This window comes from Scomber scombrus, chromosome 2 (genome assembly GCF_963691925.1).
Source record: "Scomber scombrus chromosome 2, fScoSco1.1, whole genome shotgun sequence".
In the NCBI taxonomy this organism is placed as follows: domain Eukaryota; kingdom Metazoa; phylum Chordata; class Actinopteri; order Scombriformes; family Scombridae; genus Scomber; species Scomber scombrus.
Genome location: NC_084971.1, coordinates 27,338,885 through 27,364,022, shown reverse-complemented (window position 1 = coordinate 27,364,022; position 25,138 = coordinate 27,338,885). Strand labels below are relative to the sequence as shown.

General features: G+C 39.6%; 2 protein-coding genes across 2 annotated transcripts; both read left to right on the top strand.

The window, feature by feature from the left end:
• The first annotated feature begins 1,301 nt into the window (after positions 1–1,301).
• Positions 1,302–6,902, top strand: arpc1b (actin related protein 2/3 complex, subunit 1B). Its single transcript, XM_062434397.1, has 10 exons — positions 1,302–1,465; positions 1,994–2,136; positions 2,950–3,054; positions 4,236–4,458; positions 4,569–4,676; positions 5,175–5,411; positions 5,512–5,587; positions 5,808–6,007; positions 6,287–6,377; positions 6,481–6,902. The coding sequence occupies exons 2-10, from the start codon at positions 2,073–2,075 to the stop codon at positions 6,517–6,519; spliced, it is 1,143 nt and encodes a 380-aa protein (XP_062290381.1). The 5' UTR covers positions 1,302–1,465; positions 1,994–2,072; the 3' UTR covers positions 6,520–6,902.
• A 2,706-nt stretch (positions 6,903–9,608) lies between these two features.
• On the top strand, positions 9,609–17,366 carry LOC133995140 (monocyte to macrophage differentiation factor 2-like). The gene is made up of 7 exons (XM_062434453.1): positions 9,609–9,622; positions 13,121–13,202; positions 13,407–13,567; positions 13,787–13,861; positions 13,962–14,063; positions 17,003–17,072; positions 17,163–17,366. The coding sequence occupies exons 1-7, from the start codon at positions 9,609–9,611 to the stop codon at positions 17,364–17,366; spliced, it is 708 nt and encodes a 235-aa protein (XP_062290437.1).
• Positions 17,367–25,138: the final 7,772 nt, after the last annotated feature.

Genomic DNA, 25,138 nt, shown 5'->3' with positions numbered 1-25,138 from the left:
CGTTATCGTCTTATCGTACAGTAACGTAATTATCGACATCATCATGTCTATAGATCGACTTATCGTATGATACATGGACCAGGTTCCCTGCGGATCCTTAAAACGTCTTAACATTAGTTTTTGGTATTCAAGGTCTTAGAATGTCTGGAATTGTAGAGTTAAGGTATTACATTTGATCTGAGCATAATTATATGTGTTATTTATCATTGTTTTCTGATTATTTTACATAATTAACCAATCATCTTATTATTTAAAGTAAAAAAAATGATCAGCAGTTGGAACTATAATGAATTAGTTGCAGTTCTATATAACTACTACAACAGTATAATCCTGCTTTTGCATTATTATATGTCTCAGCAATGGTGTTTTTTCCTTATAGAGGTTTTTTAAAAGTCTTAAAAGTCATTAAACAAGAGTAGAAGAGCAGACATGGTTTTTAAACAGGGAGCAGGTTTACTGGAGTGAAAAAAGTGATACTATAAGTGTCAATTTTCATCAATACATGTTTAAAAACAAAAAAAACAAGCAAACCAAAGAGGTGTGACGTTAAATCGAGGCCACTTCAGGTCAATTACAGCTCCTTAAACAGTCGTTCTCTACTGGAAACTGCAGGTTTTCACTGACTGCCTCTTCTGTAATCTCCCCGCTTTACTCCTCCTGGAAATTATGAGTAATGAGGGAAAAACTGGCACAGAAAGAAAAAGTGTGTCTCTCCATTTTAAACACAGAGACTAAAAAAAAATGACAGGATGATGTCAGACTTTAAAATAAAAAGAAAAAAAAGAGGTAATACATAGTCAACCTTGTTTTCTTTTTGACGCCACCCTTTTTCCTCCTCCTTTTTTTTGCAGTTTACTTTTCTTCCCCTCCTCTTTTCCTTGTTCCTCTTTCTTTATGCAGAAGTGACCTGTATGTCCCTCCCCCTTCTTTTTTGGTGTCTTTCATGCTTCACAAGTTTTTCTTTTTTCTGTTTTTTTGACTCCCCCGCCTCAGTTCCTCCTTTTTTTGCAAAACATAGTATTGTGTTCTTGCTCCTCCCTCTCTTCCTAGTTTTACTGAAGCAAAAAACTTCACCATGTCTTTACTTCCCCTCTGCTTCTGTTGCAAAATGAACAGTTTGCTCACATTTTTAGGCTATGTTACACATCGTGATGTTTTCCACCTTCAGCACAGGCCTGAATAAACTTCCTGTGTTGTCTTCCCCCTTCAGAGGGTTGAGTCTGCCTGCTGTCTCTCTCTGAGCTCAACTGTACCCTCCTCCACTTCCCCCTCTGACCTCTCCTCCCTCTCTTGAGCTCTGCTTCTCTCTTCCTGAGCTCACTCTGTCGTTGGCGTTCGCGTTGACTGGCCAGAGTCCGCGAGCTGAACACCCTCTTCTTTTTATTTGATCCGTCACCTTGCTCTTCCTCTCTCTCTCTCTTTCTTTTCTTCCTCTGCAGCTTTTCATCTCTGTCCTGCCCTCAGGGTAAGTAGCCTAGAAATTATTCAACGGTTGACTGAGTATGTTTAGACATGTCAGTAACACACACACACTCTTTGTAAGTGTAATGGATTTTTAGGAAAAAAAGTAGAAGTGTGCAACAGGCTGTCTTTCACCCACACCGAGCTCAGAAAGGTGGATGTTAATACCCAAGTTTTTTTTAATGAGTGAAGTAACTGACTGTGATGGAGATGTGATGTGTGGCTTTATTTCCTGGTTGTGTGCTCCAACTTTAAAGTGTAAAGTTTGTTTTGGGGGGTTACTCTTGACCTGTATCATTCCTCTCATGCCTCTGCCAGTCTGCATTTCATTAACACAACCTGAGATTAGATCAGTGCGCGTCTTCCTGTGCAGACAGAGCTAAAATCAGCTGATGCTTTACTTCTTAAAGTAACTCAAAAAAAGTCTTAGCAAATTTACAATCATCTTCGAATAAATAGTTAATTTAAACTTCATTGTTTGTTTGTAACTTCGTCTTTTTTAACAAGAATATTGCAACTTCTGTTTTTCCAGACTTGACTGTTATCTCTCAGCCCACCAGCCACCAGTTCCTCACACCACTTCCTGGTCTGCGTCAAACATCTGATTGGCCATGTCATACCATAGCTTCCTGCTGGAACCAATTAGCTGCCATGCCTGGAACAAAGATCGAACCCGTGAGTCTTTTCCGCCCCCTATGAATTGTCACTCGGGGCTTATATTTCTGTGTCTTTGAGTCATCTCATCCCTAAACTTGACACAGTTTCAATCAGACATCATAGAACATCTTGCCTCGACTAGTGTCTGCGCCAAAGAACAAACAGTGTAATAGTCGGAGGATTGTGATTGGCTCCCAGGTGGGAGAAGGTATTTCCTGTTTCCTGTAACAGTAAGGGTGGTGTCGGGGGGCCTTTCTGAGAGGCTCTTGTACTCTTTAGCTGAAGGAAACTAATGCCATATTTGGCTGTTTTGATCAGCGCTTTGGTTTCTGCTGAAAGCGGATGTAACATGCGGCTGTGGTAGAGTCATACAGTCAGAGTCTTTACTCAATTTGAAAGCTGGGCACTTTAGTTTTTTCAGCTTGCAGGCTGAACACTCAAAAGAACACAAAAATGCACATTGAAGCGCCCACACTGCTGCTCTCAGACAAACACTGCTCCTGACTCATCTGCTGACTAAAACATGTGCAGGGTTTGCTACAACATTATGAGAAGGAAGGTCGCAGTTATCGCACATTGTCTATTTAAAGATACCATGTGTCTGTGAGCTGCCTGCGGGCAGATACATACTCTATTTCTCTAGTTTTTCCTCTTCTCATGCATGCTGTCAGCTGTTCTGCAGTATGTTCCACTCTACTGATCATAAACTTCTCTGGTCAATCATGCTGTACTTTGTCCTCACGCTGATGAATTTCCCCTTTTAAGTTTCACTAATCTGCATCACAGTTTTTGTTGATGCACAGTGTGCTGAAAGGTGTTTTTGTTCTCCAGAGATCGCGCTCTGTCCCAACAACCATGAGGTCCACATCTTCAAGAAAGATGGGGCCAAGTGGAACAAGATCCATGAGCTGAAGGAGCACAATGGGCAGGTGACAGGTGAGATACACTCACACACAAACTGATTAACTCTCAAAGCTTCTATATTAATCTGCCACAAACACAAGCCCCAAAAACCACAGTTCGTATGAAGAAGCCAGTTTTGTAAACATTTTTGTGGTTTCCTCTTTGATATTTTAAATAATGTCAAGTAGCAAATAGTTTGAGAAGGCAAGTCACCATTTCCAGTGAATAGTAATGCATTTCCTGGCTACAAATAGCACTTAATCTATATGTCTTATAAAATACCAACAATCCTGACCAGTGGTATCTAATAAACAAAACATAGGATTTATAAGAATAGTGCATTTTGGGACAGCTACATCTATATACATCTATATCTTGTTAGTTTAATCCATACCAAAGTCTTAAAACATCACGCTTGGGTTTTGTGTGTGGAGGGATTATGTGCCAGACTTTTTGCTGGGTGGGTGTAGTGACTGCACAGAGTTTTGTTGTCACTGGGAGGCTGCCAGACAACCATTGGAAACCATGAATACGGGTACAGATAGTCAATTTGTTACCTTTGGACAGAGTACCTGTTTCCAGTCTACATGCTAAGCTAAGCTTTCCAGCCATTTCGTACATATATGAGAGTGGTGTCAAACTTCTCAACTAACTGGGCAAGAAAGAGATTATTGGTTTCCCTAAATATCGAACTATACATTTAAATATACACTCACTGGCCACTTTATTACAGGTACACCTGTGCAATCTAATGCAATCCAATAAAACAGCTCTGCTATAAACTCATTAACATAGATTATACTTACAGTTTTTGTTGACATTGTCAGAGAAGTGATCATTCTGCTTTATGTTTATTATTAAGGTTGTAGTGGGTGGGGGTGGTGTACTGAGGTGCATTATATTGAAAAGTGTTCCTAATATTTTGCCCCCCTCATGTATGTTAATGAAGTGGACAAAATATTAGGAACACCATTCAATATAAAAATGCAATATAATGCACTCCAGTACATCACCTCAATGATGAATATAAAGTCAAATTATCACCATTCTGACAATGTCACAAAAAAAACAGAAACTGTATGAGCTTCATAAAAGTAGAAGTTTTGTCAGAGCTGTTTTATTGGATTGCACAGGTGTACCTAATGAAACGACTGGTGATTGTATATCATGATGGGTGTACAGGGATGAAATGTAACAATCTCTTTCCTCTGCAGGTATTGACTGGGCTCCAGACAGTAACCGTATAGTTACTTGCGGAGCAGACCGTAACGCCTATGTGTGGACCCTAAAAGAGGGTGCATGGAAACCCACCCTGGTCATCCTCAGGATCAACCGCGCAGCACGCTGTGTGAAATGGTCGCCACGAGAGAACAAGTTTGCTGTAGGCAGCGGCTCTCGCCTCATCTCCATCTGCTACTTTGAGCAGGAAAATGACTGGTGAGGTTTTAGGGGGTAGCTTCGTGTCCCTAATAAACATAAAAAGGCTGCATTTGATTATTATTAGCCACACTTTGAGAGACTTCAGCATGCTCTGTTGTTATCTACAGGTGGGTGTGCAAGCACATCAAGAAGCCTATCCGCTCCACCATCCTCAGTCTGGACTGGCATCCCAACAACGTCCTGCTGGCTGCTGGATCCTGTGACTTCAAATGCAGGTATCAGTGCATCACACAGATGTGTTAATATACTTTTTAAGAACCTCTAATGACTACGTTTACTTCTACTACTGCTACTTCTGTCTACTCTGCACGTGTGGCAGCTATTTCTGGATATTTTTCTTTAGATGAATGGAGGCTCTTAGGTTAGAGGGTGTCCTGCGGTGCACAGATTCTAAAGCCCTCTGAGAAAATGTGATTTTCTCCTGTATAAATAAACTCAAAATTGACTTAGCCCCAGTTGTAACTCTAAAAAGTAAACCAAAGTCATTAATCTAATATCTTAAGTTCAACAATAAACCAACACTGGCATGTTGATGAATTGTCATCATTTCACTTAATGGTTTTTCACACAAAGTTCGTCATATAGACAACAGAACAGAATATATGATAAGTATAATTTGGATGATCCTCCCTGTATAGACCATTGTTTCTGTCCTCTTTGCCTCGTTCTCTCTTCTTTGTGTCATATTCACATCCAAATCCTCTCGCCCACAGGGTGTTTTCAGCCTACATAAAGGAGGTGGAGGAGAAGCCCGGCCCCACTTCCTGGGGCAGCAAGATGCCGTTTGGAGAGATGTTGTTTGAGTCCGGAGGGTCCGGAGCTGAGAGCCAGGCTTCAACAGGAGCAGGTGGCTGGGTGCACAGCGTGTGCTTCTCACACTCCGGCAACCGCCTGGCCTGGACTTCCCATGACTCCTCTCTGTCTGTTGCAGAGGGCGGCAAGACCAGCACGTAAGAGAGGGTGGAGCAGCATACCTGTGTCTGTGTGTAATAATTGCATGTGTGTGTGTGTTTTCGGAGTGCCCTCTGACCTTTTTTATGACTCCCACAGGGTGAGCAGTCTGAGCTCTGAGACACTTCCTCTGCTGTGTGTCACCTTCATTACTGAGAACAGCTTAGTAGCCGCTGTGAGTATTAAAAATAAAAACTTCTTTATTTTACTTTATTTAGATACATTTTGTGTGTATCTGATTGGCAGTGCTGATGAATTCAAGTCAGCAAGAAAATGTCACAAACACGACTCACTAAAGACTCTTGATCACAAACTAGCCTCTATCCAGTTGATATTATATCCACATATCTTCCAGCTCTAACTGATTGTTTCCTCACATGTTTCGGTTCCTTCAGGGCCATGACTGTTACCCAATGCTGTTTGTGTACGACGGTGCCAAAGGCAGCTTGACATTTGGTGGCAAGCTGGACGTTCCTAAGCAGGCGGCCCAGAAGGGCATCAGTGCCAGGGAACGTTTCCAGAACTTGGACCGTCGTGCCTCAGAGACCCAGAGCACCGAGAAGGACCTGAACACTCTCCACAAGAACAGCATCAGGTCCGGAGAGCAAACAGAATACATGTTTTGAGCTAAGGCTGTAGATTTATCTTCAAAACAGTCAAGTTTTTTTAATGAGTTGTATATTTATAAGTCAAGTCATACATCAGTTAGTGAGAGTAGGAGTGAAGTAAAGTTATTCATCTGTCCACCTGGAAATATTCAACTATCTAACAACCCAGCGTCATGACTAGTGATGTTTACCTAATATAATTTCTTATTTGAAGCTATGCTATGTTTGTTGTACAACGAGTTTGAATTGTCTAAACAATCTTTCAGCCAAATCTCGGTGCTGGAGGGGGGACGAAACCAGTGCGCCAAGTTCTGCACCACCGGCATGGATGGAGGACTGGGCGTCTGGGATGTCAAGGTAACACTCACACTCACACTGCTCACATTCACACACTGCATATATGACATCCTGCTGACATGTTTTCACAGATACACTGAATATTTCCAATTCTTTTTTTCAGTCTCTGGAGTCTGCTATGAAGGACTTGAAGATAGTCTGAACTGAAGTTTACAGTACCAAAAGTAAAGTAGCTTCTGGGTATATGAAGAAAACTGCTGCCTTATCACACAAAGCTTCTTGGCCATATTTTAATCAGGTTTTTTTTTTATATAGAGGTTAAACGATCAGACGTGGGTCACAAACAGTGTTTGTAATCCCTCTGAAGCTCTTTGCTGAGCTTGTAAAACTCAACACTGTATACAGAGGGCCTGACCACAGGTTTGCAAATGGTACTTAATGAGTTAGATTAGTATAATCACAAAGAGCTTGGTCTGAGCTCAATGCTTAAAGCAGATATTTTATATTAGTCACAAAGAAAGGCTGCAGTACTTTTTAAAGCTTATGCTGGTCATAATATGCATTTAATAAATGATTGCTTTTACAGTACTCGACCATGCCTCGTTCATTACAACAATGTGTTATTTTAACAACCTGAGGAAGTTAAGCTTGATTTCTTATGACCTCGGAAAAAAGACTTAATAAACAATCTCAACTCAATGTCCATTTACTTGTTCTCCTCTGTGTCTCCACATTACAACAACATCAGAAAAAGGAGTGCTCAGGATCACGGCTAGTTTGAACATCTATAGTTCCCTGGCAAACGTGCAAATGTGATATGATGGTTGAAAGCTCCAGAAGAAGTGACTAAGGGACCTTGAGTTGAGATTCTTTTGTCAAAGGAAAACAAAAAGTTGGTTTTGAAGGTTGTTTAGATTTCCTTCAATACATTTGATTGAATTGTCCAATACAAGCACAGAGGGGAAAATGCAAAGACGTTTTGGGTATTTCTTCTTCAACACGAACTGAAATTAAAAATTGACAAGAAATACAGTCAAACAATTAAATAGATTAATGTTATGTGAAAAAACTACTACTTGAAAGTATTAATCAGTTCTAGGTAATCTATTTTACAATCAATAATAGGTTTCCCCTACATTCAAAAATGTGATTTTCTTCTTGTTTCTACACTTGAATGTTTGAGCTTCACTGTGCAGAATGACATGTGTGCTGATGTTTACACTAGAAAGATAATTTCACATTAATCTCTGTGAAAAGTCTATGTGCTCATCGGAAATCTTAGGATTTAAAGAGGCGGCCTACGAGCATGATTTGTAACATCAAAAATCATTTGGACCCATATTGTGGTTCATCTTATTCAACTTAGTGTGATATGGAAATACACTGTGAATGGACTTTTCAGTGAGGTAGGACTCATCTCTTTTAACAACACAATTAAACTTTTTTTTTGGAAAAATCATATCATACACAAATTATTATTCAGTATTTTACATACTTTATAAAACATTTCTGGAGGAGATCTGTAAGTAAAGGTTTTTTTTCTGGATCCAGCCTCTCAAAAAGGGAACATTTGCTGCTTTTGTCAGTCATTTGAATATATTTGTGTTATGAATTGTTGGTTTGACAAAAACTATTTGTTTGAGCTCTGGGAAATGTTGTGTTTGACATTTTTCACTATTTTCTTTAATTTTTTCGTGGCTCATCTTTTATATGGAAGGTGAGATTTCACTGTGTGGATCTGGTCTCCTGGCTTTCGTATTATAAAAACCCTCAATGTGGCCCTGCAAGTTTAGAGGTTTAAATAAGGCCTATTGAGCATAATTCCCGAAAATATGTATAAAACTTGTGGTAATAAGTTGGAATGAAGTTGCTTATAAAGGTCTAACACAGAATTGGGTTATAATTTATACCTTGTGCTTTATAACAGTCAACAGTCTTCCTGTCAACAATGCAACTTTTGTTCTCCCTGGTCAAAACTGACCCAGTCTGGTTTGACTGTTTATGAAGCGTAAAGTATAAATGACCACATTCTGTGTTAGACCTTTTTTAGTCAACTTAATTCCAATTTATTACCTGAAGTTTTACACATTTATTTTTAATTATGGTAGTTTAAATAAAACTATGTAATATTGAGCTACATAAAAAAAGAGCAAAACTTAATTATTTTAACTAAATTTAAGATAAAATATAAGGAAATATGTTGATGGATAATCACAGACTGGTATATGTCAAAGTTTAGTCAGGATACAGTTTTGAAACCATTTCAATAAAAAAAAAGGGAGCACATAATCACACCTGTTGTCCTCCTGGGTCAATATCGACCAGAGGACAATAACAACAACAACAACAACAACAACAACAACAACAACAACAATGATAATGATAATAATAAACTTTATTTCTATAGCATCTTTCAAAACCGAAGTTACAAGGTGCTTCACACAATGCAATATCAATAGAATAACATACACAAAACACAATAAAACAATAATCAAGCATAAATAGATGAAACATTAACAATAAAAACAAGAAATAAAACAAGAAAGGAGCAGCAATTATACAATATTAAAAAAAACCTGCCTGTACAAGTGCGTATTTAAAAGCAAGAGATTTAAGTGATTAGCGCCCATCTGAGCAGGGACATCTGCTCCCTGAATCATGTTTTCTTTGTAGCTTGGCATAATAATAATAAAACTCAAACCATCATTATTTTATTATATTATATCATCAACCAGCCTCCAACTCCCGTGCCTGCATCTCCACCTAGAGGTAGAAACAGGAACTGCAGGCACACAAATATCCTCATCTGTGTGAGTGAATCAGTGCTTCAGAAAATGATGTGGCAGCCGTCAGTGATGGAAAACACAGCCCTCCTCGCCGAGTCGTGATGGAGCTCCGGTAGAGAGAAAGACTACAAACACCTCCTAGTCTGCACACACCTGCACACCGCCTCCTGCACCTCCTCCTCCACCACCGTGCAAAGGAAACCCGGCTACAGGCTCCTCAAGAGACCATCCGCGACGCCCACATTTCCGGACACGGTCCTCTGGAGGCAGCTGGGTCGGGATGCATCCGTCCTCTCTCCCAGTGCTGCTTTGAAATGAAGACGACGACGTCCTCCCGGTGAAACGGCGTTACATTAATAAAAAAAAAAGCTCCCCCCCCCCCAGTTACAATCTGAGCAGGACTGATCAAAAAACCGAGGCTCAACACTCAAGAGAGGGGGGAATCAGCAGGCTTTTGGCCATACTGTCTGTCTCTGCTGTCAACTGTTGCTTATTTCCACTGTAAATGAATCTTGTAAGGTAGGTGACATCATTTTGTAACCACCATTATTATAATTATTGCCTGATAAATTAGAAATGTTTTTCATATTGCAGCCTGATGATGATGATGAAGAGGAGTAGGAGGAGAATGAGGATGCTGGGGGGAGGATTTAGGGTTATTTTCTTTTACATTTTATTTTGTAAAGTCAACATTTTACATTTCAACATATCTTTATAGCTGATGATGTAATAATCTTGTAGCCCAGGGTTTATTATTTGCTTGACAAGCCTCATTAAGAGCAACACACACTCCTTCCACTTCTCCTCCTTCATCCTCTCTCGCTCTCTCTTTCTCTTTCTCTCTCTCTCTCGCTTCTGCCTTTTCTTTCAGTGCATGTAGTCATTTCTGAGACACAGTAGGCCACACACACACACACACACACACACACACACACACACACACACACACACACACACACACACACACACAAACATACACATAAATACAGACACAATCCTTATCCTCATCGGCTCACTGTATATATTTGGACTTTCACATGGGAGGTCTGGGTCCAGGCTGTCATCGTGGTTTTAAGGATGGGTTGTAGCCCACTGTAGGAAGCTTGTAACCTCATCTGCTGATTGTTCTCACCGTTAATCGATTATCTCTTCTGTAAAATATCAGAAATAAGTAAATAATAATCCACTATAAGTTCCCAGAGAGCAGGTTGACGTCTCTAAACAGCTCACAGGCCAAAAATATCCAATTTGCAATCATGTAAAACAGAGAAAAGCAGCAAAATATACACACTGAAGAGGCTTAAATTGACTGAAACGATTAATTGGTTATCAATATTTTTGTTGATTCATTTCGGTAAATCGACTTATTGATTGTAATATTTTTAAATTCTCATATTTTCTGCAGGCCACAAAAAGCAGATGGCATGCATCTGGTATGGAAACTGTATGTTGTCAACCGTGTGTTGTCATGGTTTACACTGAGGCTGTGGGGGAAATGATCATATTACAGTTTAATATGTTATCAGTTGTCCTGCATGAGAATATCCAACAATTGATAAAGGCAGGAGGTGGTTATGTCCATCATTTATCTGAAAAAGATGAAAATTCAGATTTACACTCATATCGTTATCGGCTTTCTAGGGCCACAACTCACAATTATTGCCTTTATCAAGGATTTTCTTTCTTCCATTAATTTATTTTTTTAGTCTATAAAATGCCTGTCACAGCTTCCCAAAGCAGAAGGAGATGCCTTTGCGTTACTTGTGTTCAGTTTGACCAACAGTTTAAAACCCAAATATATTTAATTTAAAATGACACAACAAGGATGAAAGCAGAAAATCCTCACATTTAAGAGGCTGGGACAGGAGAATATTTGGCATTTTTGCTGTAAAATTACTTAAACAACTAATATATTATGAGAATTGTTGCTGTTTTTTTTTTTTTGTTGCTTGACTTTTCAATTAACTGACTTAATACTGGAATATAATAATAATATTTTGAGGTTTCTTTTTTTCATTGGACTTGCTTTCTATTACCGTATGTTCTTTCACATGAAACAGGCTGTTGTGCTAAGTGATGTTCACCATTAACTCAACTGGGTGTTGTGGTCTGGGTGTTGTGGTCTTCGCAGTTCAATAAGACGACCGAAGCTGAGATCATTCCTTCTGTCCATTCTCCTTGTTGTACGAGAAGAAGTTATCGTGACATTTCCGCTGCTCTTGCTCCTCTCTGTCCAGTTAGTGTGTTTCTCTGCCTGGCCTCTGGCCTGGTAATTATCAGCCAGCTTGATAAAGTCATTAATGACCCGGCCAAGCCTGCTGGGTCTGGCACTGACACACGCACGCACAAACAATACACACAAACAACACACACACCCAAGACAAAGTCAGTCAGACAGCATGAGGCCAGTGTTGGATACAGGGTGAAGAGCCCTTTTATTTGGGACAGGACGGTGTGTTTCTGGGCCGGGTCAGCTAGTTAGTATTAATAGCTCTGAGTGAGTGTCACTCTAAAAACAGCTGCTCAAGGAGTGGGAACGTAACGTAAAAAAGACAGGAAAGAAAGGATGCGCCATGTTTGTCAAGATCTCTTTCCTGTGACTCTTATTTATGGGAGGTAGATTTTACACTTCAGTTCTTTCTCCTGTTTATATAAATCAGTGTGTTTAAAAAAAAAAAAGTCAATACATGGATAAGGAAATAGACATGCAGGAGGAAAACATCATGTTCCTTCATCGACAAATTTAAGGGTTAAATCACTCCGCTCAGGCCGATGAATATTATCTTTATGAAATGCTTCAGGCAGAGTTTTATCTCTTCTCCTGATGTTTGGCCCATAAACACACAGCTCCACTCATGTATGTATATATAAATGATGCATATAGGTATTTAGGTTTGATTTTTTTTTTTTTTTTTAATTCAATGGTATTTCTCAGATGGCAGCCCTTTCCTCATTTTGAGTCCCACAAATTTAAGACCAATGTGTATGTGTGTGTATATGTGTGTGTGTGTGTGTGTGTGTGTGTGTGTGTGTGTGTGTGTGTGTGTGTGTGCGCGTGTGTGGAAGAAAGAGACATCGCTAAATCTAGGTCTCTTATGAAATCTGGCTCTGCAAGATGCAGCACAAAAAACAGGGAGGGGTTGTGGTTTGTGAGTGTCTTTTGTGTGTGTGCATCTATGTGCGCGTGTGTGTCCATGTTTGTGTGTCTGCATGGACGTCTTTGTCCATTTGCCTTCCTGCATGTTAATTTAATCACAGAGAAACAGAGAGAGAGAGAGAGAGAGAGAGAGAGAGAGACATAGCCAGGGAACAGGAGGGGAAGACTGAAGAGATGAGCAAAGAAAGATGAAAGAAACGAGGAGTTTTCTGGCGTGGAAAAAAAAAAAGAAGACAATCCCTGCTCGGTGGTTTCCATGACAACAGTGACATCACTGATGGAGTGCTCCGTGTTTGTTTGGGTTTCTGCGCAAAAGTGCTCAAAGGAGAAAATCTTTACATACACACGTTTTCTTCCGTTTGTGTGTGTGCTGGCATATCTCTGCATGTGAATTGTTTATGAACAGAGATCATCATGACAAACCTCTGTTTCAGTCGGTCCGTGGTTACCCACTGTTGCCAGGCAACAGCAGTCATGGCAACAAGTTGAAACATAATCTGGCGTTGCTAAGCAAAAGGACAGGGTGGGGTGAGATTTTATGAGCATCATTGAGAAACCTCTCGATACAAATGTTAAAGATGTTTCAAACGTTTTAAGGACACTGAGGAGAAAAATTTGAAAATAGATTAAAAATGAAATAAAAAATGCACGTGAGGCACCACACAAATAAAAACACTGTTTTTATGTACAGGAATCATAGCATTGCTGCAAATGTTTTTTCAGCATAGTTTCATTTTTAAAAATGTTTCTAGTGCATTCAGTATTTCATTGTTACGTGTGTCTCAATGCAGATTTTAGTTCAAATGTTAGAGATGGTATCGAATATACAATATTTAATCTGTTGAAATGTGATTTTTCAGGTTTATGAACAACCGTGTTCCTCCTAACAAGAGATACCAGCCCACAGAGTATGAGCATGCTGCCAATTGTGCCACGCATGCGGTAAATGCACACACACACACACATACACAGTAGCTGGACACTACACACACAGACCACAGAAAGTGATCATTAACCTCATACAGAAGTGACAGGAAAAACAGATCCAGCATCATTAGATAACTTCATGTCATGCATAATATTCCAGTTTATCGTGTGTGTTTTTGTCTGTATCTCATGGTTCATTTATGTTACGAATTTGTTTAGTTATGGATAATCCCCAGCCTGTTGGGCAGCTCAGTGTTACACTTCCAGTCGGAGGACCGATGGGAGCAAGTGTCTGCCTGGGTGTACGGGGCGGGGCTCACCTCGCTCTTCATCATCTCCACCCTGTTCCACACTGTGGCCTGGAAGAAGAGCCACTTACGGTACAAACGCACAAAAACACATGCGTATATTTTATACAATTTTTGGACTGTAATATTGCACGATAGGTTAACAGATGTGCAGAGTGGTTTTTGGACTATATGCAGCCTTTTCTAGAACAAATGTGTATCCAAAAAATCCCATACTTAGTTTTGAGATGTTACATTACATTTTGAGATGATGCTACATAGATAAACAGTGTTCCTCGTCTCTCCCCTCAGGTCTGTGGAGCACTGTTTCCACATGTGTGACAGGATGGTGATCTATTTCTTCATTGCTGCCTCCTACGCCCCTTGGTAAACAAACTAGCCTGCAAAGTGTGTGTGTGTGTGTATATATTCATGTGTGGGGACTGTGTTTATATGCAGTCATATCTTCCTGTTTGTGCGTCATCAGGCTGAACCTGCGGGAGCTGGGTCCCTGGGCTTGCCACATGCGCTGGTTGGTGTGGGTCATGGCTTCTTTTGGAACCACCTACGTCTTCTTCTTCCATGAGAGGTCAGTTTTTTTTTTTACTTCGATCAGTGCCAGACTGTCTCAAATCAAAAGTCCAGTCACTTGCTGTTCTGAGGTATCAACCACATCTCATGTTCTTCATCAAAGAGTGGAGCTTGCTTAAAGTGTCATCACGTGACCAAAGTGTAGGGATGCACCAATTCTTGTCCCCCCCCATACTGATTCTAAAATGTAAAATCTGTGAACCTCTCTGTGTGTAACTGATTGAGATGTGTGTACGGCATCCTGAGGCTGTTACTACTACTTCACCTCTGTCATCTTTCATTATTAATAAGATGTGACATCAGTCCTCATTTTCTGTTTTCATCTCATCAAGCTTTCATGAAATGTACTTCATCTGTGCAAAGTTTTAAAATATGAAAGAAATGCAGTAAATAAACAGAAACATGTTTTTGATGTGGATCAGCGATGTTTGGACCTGATCCGCAAGTATGCAAACTTTCACCTGAAAATTCTTGATGCAACACAAAGAGCAAGCTGTGGTCTGCGCATTGCAGCGAGGGTCAATATTTATCTACTAAAGGAAGGAATCTGTGTGAAGGAGTCTATGTGTCGGTATGTCCTTCTCGTATCTCTTGAACTGGTCTGATTGACTCCACACTTGGTTGGTGCATCGTGGAGAACAAAGGGAATACACTTTGAATGAGTGAGCTTCTCCGCTGGGTCCAGGTGCAGGGTGGAGCTTGAGGGCTTTGCCGACTGCCTCCTGCATGTCAGGGAGAGGCCAGAGACACGAGTCAAAGAAAAGTTCTCTAAAGAGAGAAAAGTAGATAGTGAAGACAGAACTTTTAACTCTGTTAAAGGTGGATACTGCAGAGATCTAAGTGTGCAGAAATCTCTTTCATCAAGTACAGACTACAATTGTAAAATACCTTCTGTGTTCTAGAGGAAATAACTCTTCATCAAGGTAGTCACAGATGGGTTAAAATCATAACATTAAAAAAAAAAAAAAAAAAAAAAATCATGATCGATTATGTCAAATACAGCACTTAAATCCGACATAACTGCTCCTATAAACTGTTTTTGAGTTATCAATGTCTCAGACCTGAACATGAATAATCCTCTCCCTAGCCTTCCAAAGCAAAGGGAGAATACTTGCAGGTCTACTATTTGGCCCACTGAAAGGTAACTTATCATCAAAGATACACCCTGCACAGCAGACATCTGTTCAATATGTGACTTAAGGGAACCGAAATCAGCAGTGACGTTTAGCACCTTGCTGTCACAATAATCTGTGCCTGCACTGCCATATTCAGCAATATCTTAACATGTCTAGGCTCTACATCAGGGGTGTCCAAACTATTCCACAAAGGACCATGTGGCTGCAGGTTTTCAATCCTACCAAGCAGGAGCACACCAGACTTGACTCATTTAATCAGCTGATCTCAGTCTTCAGACAGTTGATTGGTTGAATCATGTGCTCTTGAATGGTTGGAACAAAAACCTGCAGCCACATGGCCCTTTGTGGAATAGTTTTGACATGCCTGCTCTACACAGTTGAATTGAAACATATAATCAAATTTTATCATCCTTTATTTCATTACTTATCAGTTCACAGAGGTTAGTGATATCTCTGGACGTAGAAACAAACCATCTGATTCAACAGAAGAGGCATCTGTATTTTTCTTCCTTTCCATGATTTAATTGAAGGTATTTAAATGTTTTTTACCATCATATTTCATTCAGTTATCGATTTAGTCACTTCTTAGTCAGTTTCTGTGTTTACAGTATTTGAATCTGTCCTCCAATAAACCTGATTTTACTGCCACCAATTTAGCTTCATCTCTCTGTTTCATTCAATTTTTTAGAGCTAAATCAATAAATCGGGCTGTTTTAGTTTTAGCTCTAAACTTTTTTTTTATAAGTGCATGTCTATTAAGAGTTCTCATAAATATATTCATGAAAGCAGTTAAGTAAACCTCTGGGTCGTCAGCACTGTACACACCAATCCAATCAACATTTCTAACATTCTCCACAAAGATCATTAGCAAACCTTTTTTTTATGACTGTCTATATATAAGTTTGGCTCTTGTTTTTAGGAATTTTAGCATTTCTACTGAGAGAAACCATATTGTGGTCACTAAAATCGACTAAGCTCAGGGACATAAGTATATATATGATCATTACATGCAGAGGATGTATGGCCTGCTTGATTAGTGAAAACTCTGGTTAGCAAGGAAACACTTTATAAATTACAATCACTAACTAGCTATCCAGTCTATATTCATATCTCAAAACAAATACATTTCACACTTCACATCAGTCACCTGATTGAATGAATCCTTCACATTCAGGCCTGTCTGTTTTCACCTTTTTCCTTAAGGACACCATCAATAATGATGTTGCTCCTCCGTGATTAAGTTTCCAAATAGTCCCATCATCTTGCATCTTGTCAAAAACACAGATGCATAGGAGTATATTACTTGAGTGTCTGAACCCGAGGAGTGGGCCTCAATTCCAAAATCTGTTGAAAATCTCTGCATCCTTGGTCTACCTTACATAAAATGAGTATTTGATTTGAAAAAATGTTTCCAATGTATTTTATTAAATGAATTGTATGAATGGCAGGAATCCTTCCTCTCTTCATGCAATAGTATAGTCTTCTATGGCAGTGGGGTTGACCAGAGTCTTTAAAGTCACAAGGAGTGAACACCTTAAGACTCTGTCGCTACACCCAAAAGACAGGACCGACCCTGGAGACAAATACTGGGGACACTACAACGCTGGACAAGAGACTCAATGGACATCAGAAAACAGAAAATGTCAGCTCTGTTAACACAAAACCATATTATAACAGAGACAGGTGTGACAATCCAACCCTTACGTTCACACTCAGGTCATGTGATGATACCTAAGCTGTTTCCGCTCACTTATATAGACTATAGTCAAACATGAACTTGAAATATTTCCCTCTGTCTCAGGTATAAGCTCATGGAGTTGATCTGCTACACAGTGATGGGGGTTTTTCCTGCCTTGGTCCTCCTCTCAATGGTGAGCCCACTCATTTAGTCTCACCTTTGTTCTCTCTGTTTTTGTAATGTCTTTAACACTTAACAAACTGTCATTTCTGCTTCTTCTCAGCCGGAGCAGTCGGGGCTGTGTGAGCTGCTGCTGGGCGGAGCCTGCTACTGTCTGGGGATGGTCTTCTTTAAAAGTGATGGCATCGTCCCATTTGCTCATGCCATTTGGCACCTGTTTGTAGCTATGGGAGCAGCCATACACTACTACGCCATCTGGAAGTACCTCTATGCCCAGCCACCCAATCAGGTCCAGACCTCCAGATGACATCAGCGCTGACCTCACAGGATGTAACTCCTGTGTCTGAGCGACTTCAAGGAGATGAAGTGAGCTGTGTCCCAATTCAGTGGCTGCCTCCACCTAGTGGGCTGAACCTGAAAATGAGACGGTGTAGCCTCACAGAGACCAAAACTTATGGTGCATTTAGGTGATCCTCGTCATCTCGTAAAGACACACTTTGAGTTAAATGCTGACTTCAGTATGCTAACATGTCACATTGACAATGGTAACATGCTGATGTTTAGCAGATATAATGTTTACCATATTGACCAACTTAGTTTGTCACATCAGCATGCTAATATCTGCTGATTAGCTCTCAACACAGTCATTATTTTGCAAGTATTTAGTTATAAACCAAATTATTGGACACATTCAAATTATGTAATTATGGTGCTAGATGAACACTTAAGGGATCCGAAGTTACATTTCATCCTAAGGGCGACATTAATGTCTGTATTTAGTTTTATGGCAATTGATCCAGTAGTTGTGGGAACATTGCTTGGTGGTACTATAGAAAAAGTCAGGTGATCACCAAAGTCATTAGGATCCATCGTCTGTGCACCATGAATGTCCAGATTTCATGGCAAGCCATCCAACAGGTGATGAGATATTTCAGTCTGGACCAAAGTGGTGGATCAAACGATTGACACTGCTATCTCTTTAACAACAGCGCTTACGTGACTAAAGAACCTGTGGTCAAACTCAGGCAGGTTTAATGATGCCAGAGTTGATGTGTCACCTATCCTGACTCTACGAGTTGTCGGGGACATTTGAAAGCACCATGAAGATATTTACCGGCATGCGATGGATTGTAGGATACTGAGAGCTACAAAGCATAGACCAGTTGTTTTTTCCAAATTGTGTTAAGAGGGCTGCATTTGGAGAAGGCTTTAAGAGCCTTTCAGCTTGTTGTGATAAACCTGTACTTTAAAGGAGGCTGAATATGAATTGGGACACAGCTTTTGTTTTTTGTTTAAACCAGTTCAGTTTATTTCTGTCTCAAGTTATTTTAGCAGGATTTTAGGTTTTCTTTTAGGTGATCAGGTATTCTCAACTATTCTTGGAGATTTCTCTCTATGTGGTGCACGTCCAGATTCAGTGTTCAGAAGCTGAATTGAGGGCATTGTCTTAGTGTCAAGGAAGACAATGTTTACAATTAGCTGACTTGACTATCATTATTAGTTTTAGCACATTATTTAAAGTATTATTATCATCATTATCAGAAGGTGGTGTTTTGGTTTGAATATATTTAAGAGGTTGCAACATCAGTAATTTACTATTTCAATTCAGAGCGCTATAGTATTATTACTGTTATTATTAGTTGTGCTATCTACACTGTATGGTTTAACAATGGTTGCTTCAGTCAGTGATTTACTGTGATTTCTGAATCAAGCATGACTGTAGAATGATGTTTTTATGTTGAACTTGCAGATATGAATGGTTCTAGTCTCGAAGACTTAACCTGTGTGCTTCCACCTTTAGTACGCTCTACACGGTAGATTATCACGCATAAATACTGAATTCTAATAGTTTACTGTTGTTGACTAGGTTTAGTAAGTGAAGATGTCATCAGTACGATTTATACAGTATATTTATCAATGACGTACAGTACATGTTGACTTCAACTATATTTTCTTCTAATGTACTCATAGTGTCATCATTTCAGTCCTAAATGAATGGGATCCATTTGATAGAGTTTGTCAATGCTACATGGTTGAACCTCAGAGGGGAATACCACTGTCTGATTCAGCACTGCCCGAAGACTGATTTACTGCCGCAACTGATAGCACACTACTACCATATACGTCTCACACTTGAAAGGAAACTGAAGCTATAGTATTGTTGAACAATCTGGCCCAATATTAAGGCATCTCAGGTGTGTGCGTGCGTGCGTGCTTGTGTGCGTGTTTGTATCCTATACTATCTCCCATGAATCCAAAGCCTTTAATCGGCTGAGTCTATGTTTACACGTGAACGCATGTACCTTGAACACATAAAAATATATTTGAAATATGTATGTATGTACTCTAAGTGTCAAATTGTATGTGGTGGCACACGGTGTATTGGACAAGCTTGTATAGTGTGATAAATGTGGCTAGTTGACCCAATGGTCAAACCGTTTAGTATCCATAGGTGTTAAACTCCAGTTCAACATCTTTTCACTGCTGTCTGTCTCTCAGGATTTGGATCATTTGGGCTTAAAAACCTGTGAAGCCACATTCATGGACCACTAAAGCTGCTCTAGTTGTTTAAGATGAAAATGATAAAATAGCTGTGAAGTTGCTTTCTTTAATGCTGGCACCAATCCACAGAGCTTCACTTACATTCCTAAGAAGGGCAGCAGTATTAAAAGTTTTCTGAAAGCTTTAAATATGAGTAATGTTAACTAAAAACCCACACAGGGAAAATCTTTATGGCAGAAATGATTGATATTAGCATTAGTTGTGTTATACAGAACTATGGCTTTTTTTGTTGTTGCTGAAAATCCTTTAAATTTGCATCTGATCTGCATCCAAACACACTGTGATAGACAACTGTGGGATACATGTGCCAGACTTTCTTTTTAGTTCAAGTATGTGCAGTCGTACATGAGAAAATGTGACAGGTAAAAATCAACTAATCTCAAAACATTTGGGGGTAATTTAATTGTAAAAATTACTGGATCCACAACTGGATTTGGACCCCCTTCCCAATTTTTTTAAATCCAACTATCAGCTTATCTTTACACTTTTGTTTAACATGCCAAATAGAAAACAAACAAACAAATGAGGCAAAAATGGGACACAAAACATAATCTCCTTGGAAGAGGTAACAAATAATCAAATGTGGCAATTTCCTAATAGATAAAAACATTTACGGTTGCAACTTACCAACTAGCGTATGAACACAGCAGTATACTGTAGGGTCAATCAAAAATCACCTAATGACAGAAAATACCAAAATTCAACCAAATTCATTCATTATATTTTTTAAGATAAAATGCCAACAAATACACTTGGGTGAAAACATCACATCCTTCCAACCAACATTTGTATTTATCTTTAATTTAATGTAAGTTCAGAACAATTTTTAAGTCACAACTGGCTGGGAATTGCATTTGTACTTCCAGCTTTCATTTGAGCCCAAAGTGATTGAGTGTTTACTGTTGTGGAGCACTTAGGAGGTTATATCATAACCAATAATTTGACTAGTTCCACAGGCAGGTTTGGCAACGCTGACATGAATTATTTTAGGATTTGACGTGTGTCTGTCTCGTCTTGGTTATATTTGTCTCATTCAGACATACAGTGCCCACCTGACTTTATATAGAGCCCTATGGTTTTATAAACTTTCCATGAAGCCTTCATGGACCCTCTGTACATTGTTTATAGACGCTCTGTGATTGTGGAGCTGCTTATTTTGTTCTCAGTGCTGCTGGTGTTTTCTTTCTGGTCCAAAAGATTGATTATATTAACCCATATTGTTTCTCTCTCTCTTTCTCTAGTTTTCATATTGGTTATTGTGTATGTGGTGCTCTTGTGCTGTGATAAGCCTATATGATGCCAACAATGCTTTTATCTTTTCTATTTCTCTTGTAATAAAAAAAAGCTTTTTCATGCAGTATATTCCTGGACTCAATATTTTGTAATGTCTTATCATCAACTTTTTCTCTGCAGATTGCTATTAAAAGTTGCCAGCAAGTAGTCCTCGTACAATGAACTATAAAGATAAAATATTTGCATTATTGCCAATGAAAACATGATCTGTGAGGGTATCTAAACAATAATTTGGCTGAATATTTTATGTTTTTCAGCCTATTTTGATTTACCTAAAAGTTAATGTCAAGGAGAAGGACCATATTTAAGAAGTTTTGGAATCACATACCTCATATTTGAGAGGATGTTAGTGGTTGTAACAAAGCAAAATACACTATGGTTATTATTGTAAAACAGTGTGTGCAGTCCCAAGGACACAAAGCTTTTCAGCTGTCATTGAGCGAGAGGCAGGGTACACCATGGATAAGTCGCCAGTCCATCACAGGGCTAACATAGATTAGACAGACAACCATTCACACTCACACCTATGGAAAATTTAGAGTGACCACTTAACCTAAATTGAATGTTTTTGGTCTGTGGGAGGAAGCCAGAGTACCTGGAGAGAACCCATGCAGGCATGGGGGAAAACATGCAAACTCCACACAGAAGGGCAACAGCTTGTTAGTAACTTGTTAATTTAATGTGTAAATTAAATGTCTATTAATGATGATATGTTAAATAAAAAAATAACTAATATTCTAAATAATGTTTTAAGGCCCCTGCCAGTCACCCTTAGAAACATCCTAACTTTTTACCCCCTTATGGCACTCTGTATGTGGCCCTTGAACTAAAAGGAGTTTGGACACCACTCCCAGTACTATGTCCCTCTATTTCTGAAGGCTGCAGTTTCAGGAACGCATTTCTAGGACCTTAGTTTTAAAAGTTATTTCCACCCAAATATTACTTTCTGTCTAACTGCTTTTAGTTTTAAAGGTTTACTTCACCCAAAAACTATTTTCAGTCTTGCAATTGAACTTGGTTGCTAAGATGTGCATGTTTGTGTAATTAGCATAATAAACTCATTATCAGGTACAATAAAGATGGAATCGTATGCTATGCTATTTGCAGTTACTAGATCTCAACCAATTTTTGAACGGAGATGGAAGACACAAGATATAGTTTTCTTTTATATATTTTATTAATACAAATTTGCCATACAGCAGGGATGTCAAACGTACGCCCGCGGGCCAAATCCGGCCCACCAAGGAGTCCAATCCGATCCACTGGATAACTTTGCAAAGTATGAAAACTGAAGAAAAGTCATTCAATTTTTCTGCTGCTTCAGACGTTTTTTTTCTCCACCTTGACTATGAATACAGTCCTCTGAAAAACATTACATACATATATTATTAAAACATATATATTAATTCATAATCGTGACCATTTATTTAAATTATTCATGTGTAAATTGATATCAATCAGCACCCTCTGTGCAAAATAACATGACAAAAAAACAGACAATATTGTTGAAATTGCACCTAATTCTTCTTAAGTAAATAGATGGTTTATTATAGTAAAGTTATAATAAATACCTTTTAGATCAAATTGGGCTGTATGTGTCCCCTGAACTAAAATGAGTTTGACACCCCTGCCATACAACCTCCGTGTAGTGCTCGTACCTCCGGTGTCCACCAGGCGGCGGCGTCTCCCTCCCAGCACTCGGGAGAGAGAGCAGGTGCGCCGGAGCCGAACCAACCCGAAGTGAGGCAGCGCGCAGAGCTCGGGTGTTTCCGTCACGGTTCGGCAGTTAACCGCTGTGGATGTGGGAATGCGGTTGCTGGAGGCAGTGGGCCATTGCTGGACACTCCGCGGAGATGTGCACACCGGAGGCAGAGGTCTCAGCGCTGACTGTCGTCCAAGTTAACCGGCTTGTTTTTGGGAAGGGTTGGGGGGGATGTTGATGGGAGCACCAGAGGGCTGGGTGTCGCTCGGAGCAGGGAAAGCTGGGTTTTTTATTTTACCCCATTCTAGCTGGGAATTTTTTTTTCCTACCTTGAAGGAGGTGGTGGAGAGAAGAGGGGGGGACGCAATGAGAGAGAAGCCAAGAAGGATTCCCAAACACCACCATGGAGCCACGCATTGCAGGCAGCGTGAGTACCAACGCAACAGACACCCAGGAGCAGTAGGAGCCCTCAGGGAACTGGGCTTGCCACTGTTGGAATAATCACACCTCAACTTTTTTTCCCCCTCAGGACCTATTTTATTACCAGTCATCTCTTAAAAATCTTTAAAACGTCTATATTTATTATCAATTTGTGTCGAAACAACCTTTTTTTTTTTTTTTTTTTTTTAAATCTTAATTGATTATTTATTGTGTGTGAAATGAGCTCGACTACAATGGTGGTTATTAGACACACCTGCTGAACCGTTAGAGGCCGGGCTGTTCGCCTTTAGTGCCGCCGCGCCTGACGACTCATCAGCGGATTAATTTCTGAGGATTTTCCCCTGCCTTTTGTTGCTATGGCGGTTGCTACTGACGACCGGTGAGACCAAAGTGGTAAACACACGGACGGACAGTGGATAAAAAGAGGGGAAGGCACATAGTAGTCCAAAAAAAGTTCAGTCCTGAATTATGTATGTTATATTTATATATATTATATGTGTCGAGTGTTTTAATTTTGACCTTCTCGGTAGTCTAGACAAGGACACACAGCACAATAATGAAAGAAAAAAAAAAGGGTGCTGGAGAAGTTGTAGCTATAGTCTTTATGACACCAAATGTAACACTATAGCTGCTGGGTAACAAATGCAAAATTTAGGTCTATCTTTGTGTCTCCATGTCTCTCCCTCTCTCTGTGTGTGTCACAGACTACTTTTTGGGGACACATTTCAGACTAATTTGGGATCTGTTTGTTCAATTTGGGTGGCAAAAATGGGTGTCCCTAATTAGCAAAAAGCTGATTTTCTGGAGGGTGGTCAGTGGTTAAGGTTAGGTTGAGAGTTGGGGGGGGGGGGGGGGGGGGGGGGAGTAGTGGTAATGGTTAGGGTTAATGTAAGTTACCAGGAAATGGTTGCAATTCAATGTAATGTCCCCAAAAGTGACCTAAGTAAACTGTGTGTGTGTGTGTGTGTGTGTGTGTGTGTGTGTGTGTGTGTGTTGTGTGTGTGTGTGGTCCCAGGATTGAGTTAACTGCAGCCAAGTAGCGAGATTACTGTGGATTAGCAGGCATTTAAAATAGTCACGTTATCCCACCAGTGCTTGCAGAGTCAGCTACAACAACACCTTTTAGGCTGCCTGCCAAATAAAAGAAATCATATATTGTGTGTAAGTGGATAACTGCACAAGTTGCAGTCAAAACAGACTGCATGAGCTGCTGCTTTCATATGCTGACAGGTCTGCGGCTGCTGCTGCTGCTGCTACAGTAGCTGTGAAATGTTCAGAGCAGGGCTTCTGATGTAAACTGCATTAAAGGTCTTCATCTGTCAAAAGAGCTCATCCGAAGCCAAGAGAGAAGCGTGACTCACCTTCTGTAGGGAAATGGACTGCAAACACACCTGCTTTTTGAAGTAAAAATGCACGACCTGGATGCAGGCGGAGGGAGGCATAGAGTTTATAGTTATTTTTGCTTCATGTAATCATTTTCATCAAGTGTAAGATCACATTTTTACAGGAGAAATGGAAGAAAAATACACTCAGAATACTGGCAAAGGAAACAATGCTATACTGTCAGATACAGGGCATTGTGGAGATAGAAAATATGATTACTGAAACAATAAAACTAATAGGCATGAATTCTGATTATAAGTTATTTACCATACACACATGTCAAACATCCATCTTTTTCAAATCTGATGAGTTGCAGTTTTTCTGCAAATCTGGGGGACTTGGACTGTTGGTCGGACAAAACAATCAATTTAAAGACGTCACCTTGAGCTCTGGGAACTTCTACTTTTTGTAAGTTAAATAAATCAATTAATAAAAGAAAATTATCAGTAGTTCAATCATTAGTTTAATCATTAGTTTGCAGCCGTAAAAAGTATAAAAAAAACAAATCTATCAGTCGTTTAGAGCTCCAACAAAGTTTTGCTAATCAACTCATTGTTTTGAGTCATTTTTTAAGAAAAAAAAATCATATTCTAGATTGCAGCGTCTCATATGTAAAATGTATAAACTATATCTTTGTATTTGTTGGTCAGGACACAGGAAGACATTTGAGGATGTCACCTCGACTTTTGGAAACAGTT

Bases quoted from the DNA above. Each gene is read 5' to 3' on its own strand.
- arpc1b (XM_062434397.1), top strand. From the start codon at position 2,073: ATGTCATACCATAGCTTCCTGCTGGAACCAATTAGCTGCCATGCCTGG. The intron at 5,412-5,511 runs GTAAGAGAGGGT...TGACTCCCACAG, and splicing joins GAGGGCGGCAAGACCAGCAC to GGTGAGCAGTCTGAGCTCTG. The intron at 6,008-6,286 runs GTCCGGAGAGCA...ACAATCTTTCAG, and splicing joins CTCCACAAGAACAGCATCAG to CCAAATCTCGGTGCTGGAGG.
- LOC133995140 (XM_062434453.1), top strand. The intron at 13,203-13,406 runs GTAAATGCACAC...GAATTTGTTTAG, and splicing joins CCAATTGTGCCACGCATGCG to TTATGGATAATCCCCAGCCT. The intron at 13,862-13,961 runs GTAAACAAACTA...GTGCGTCATCAG, and splicing joins GCTGCCTCCTACGCCCCTTG to GCTGAACCTGCGGGAGCTGG.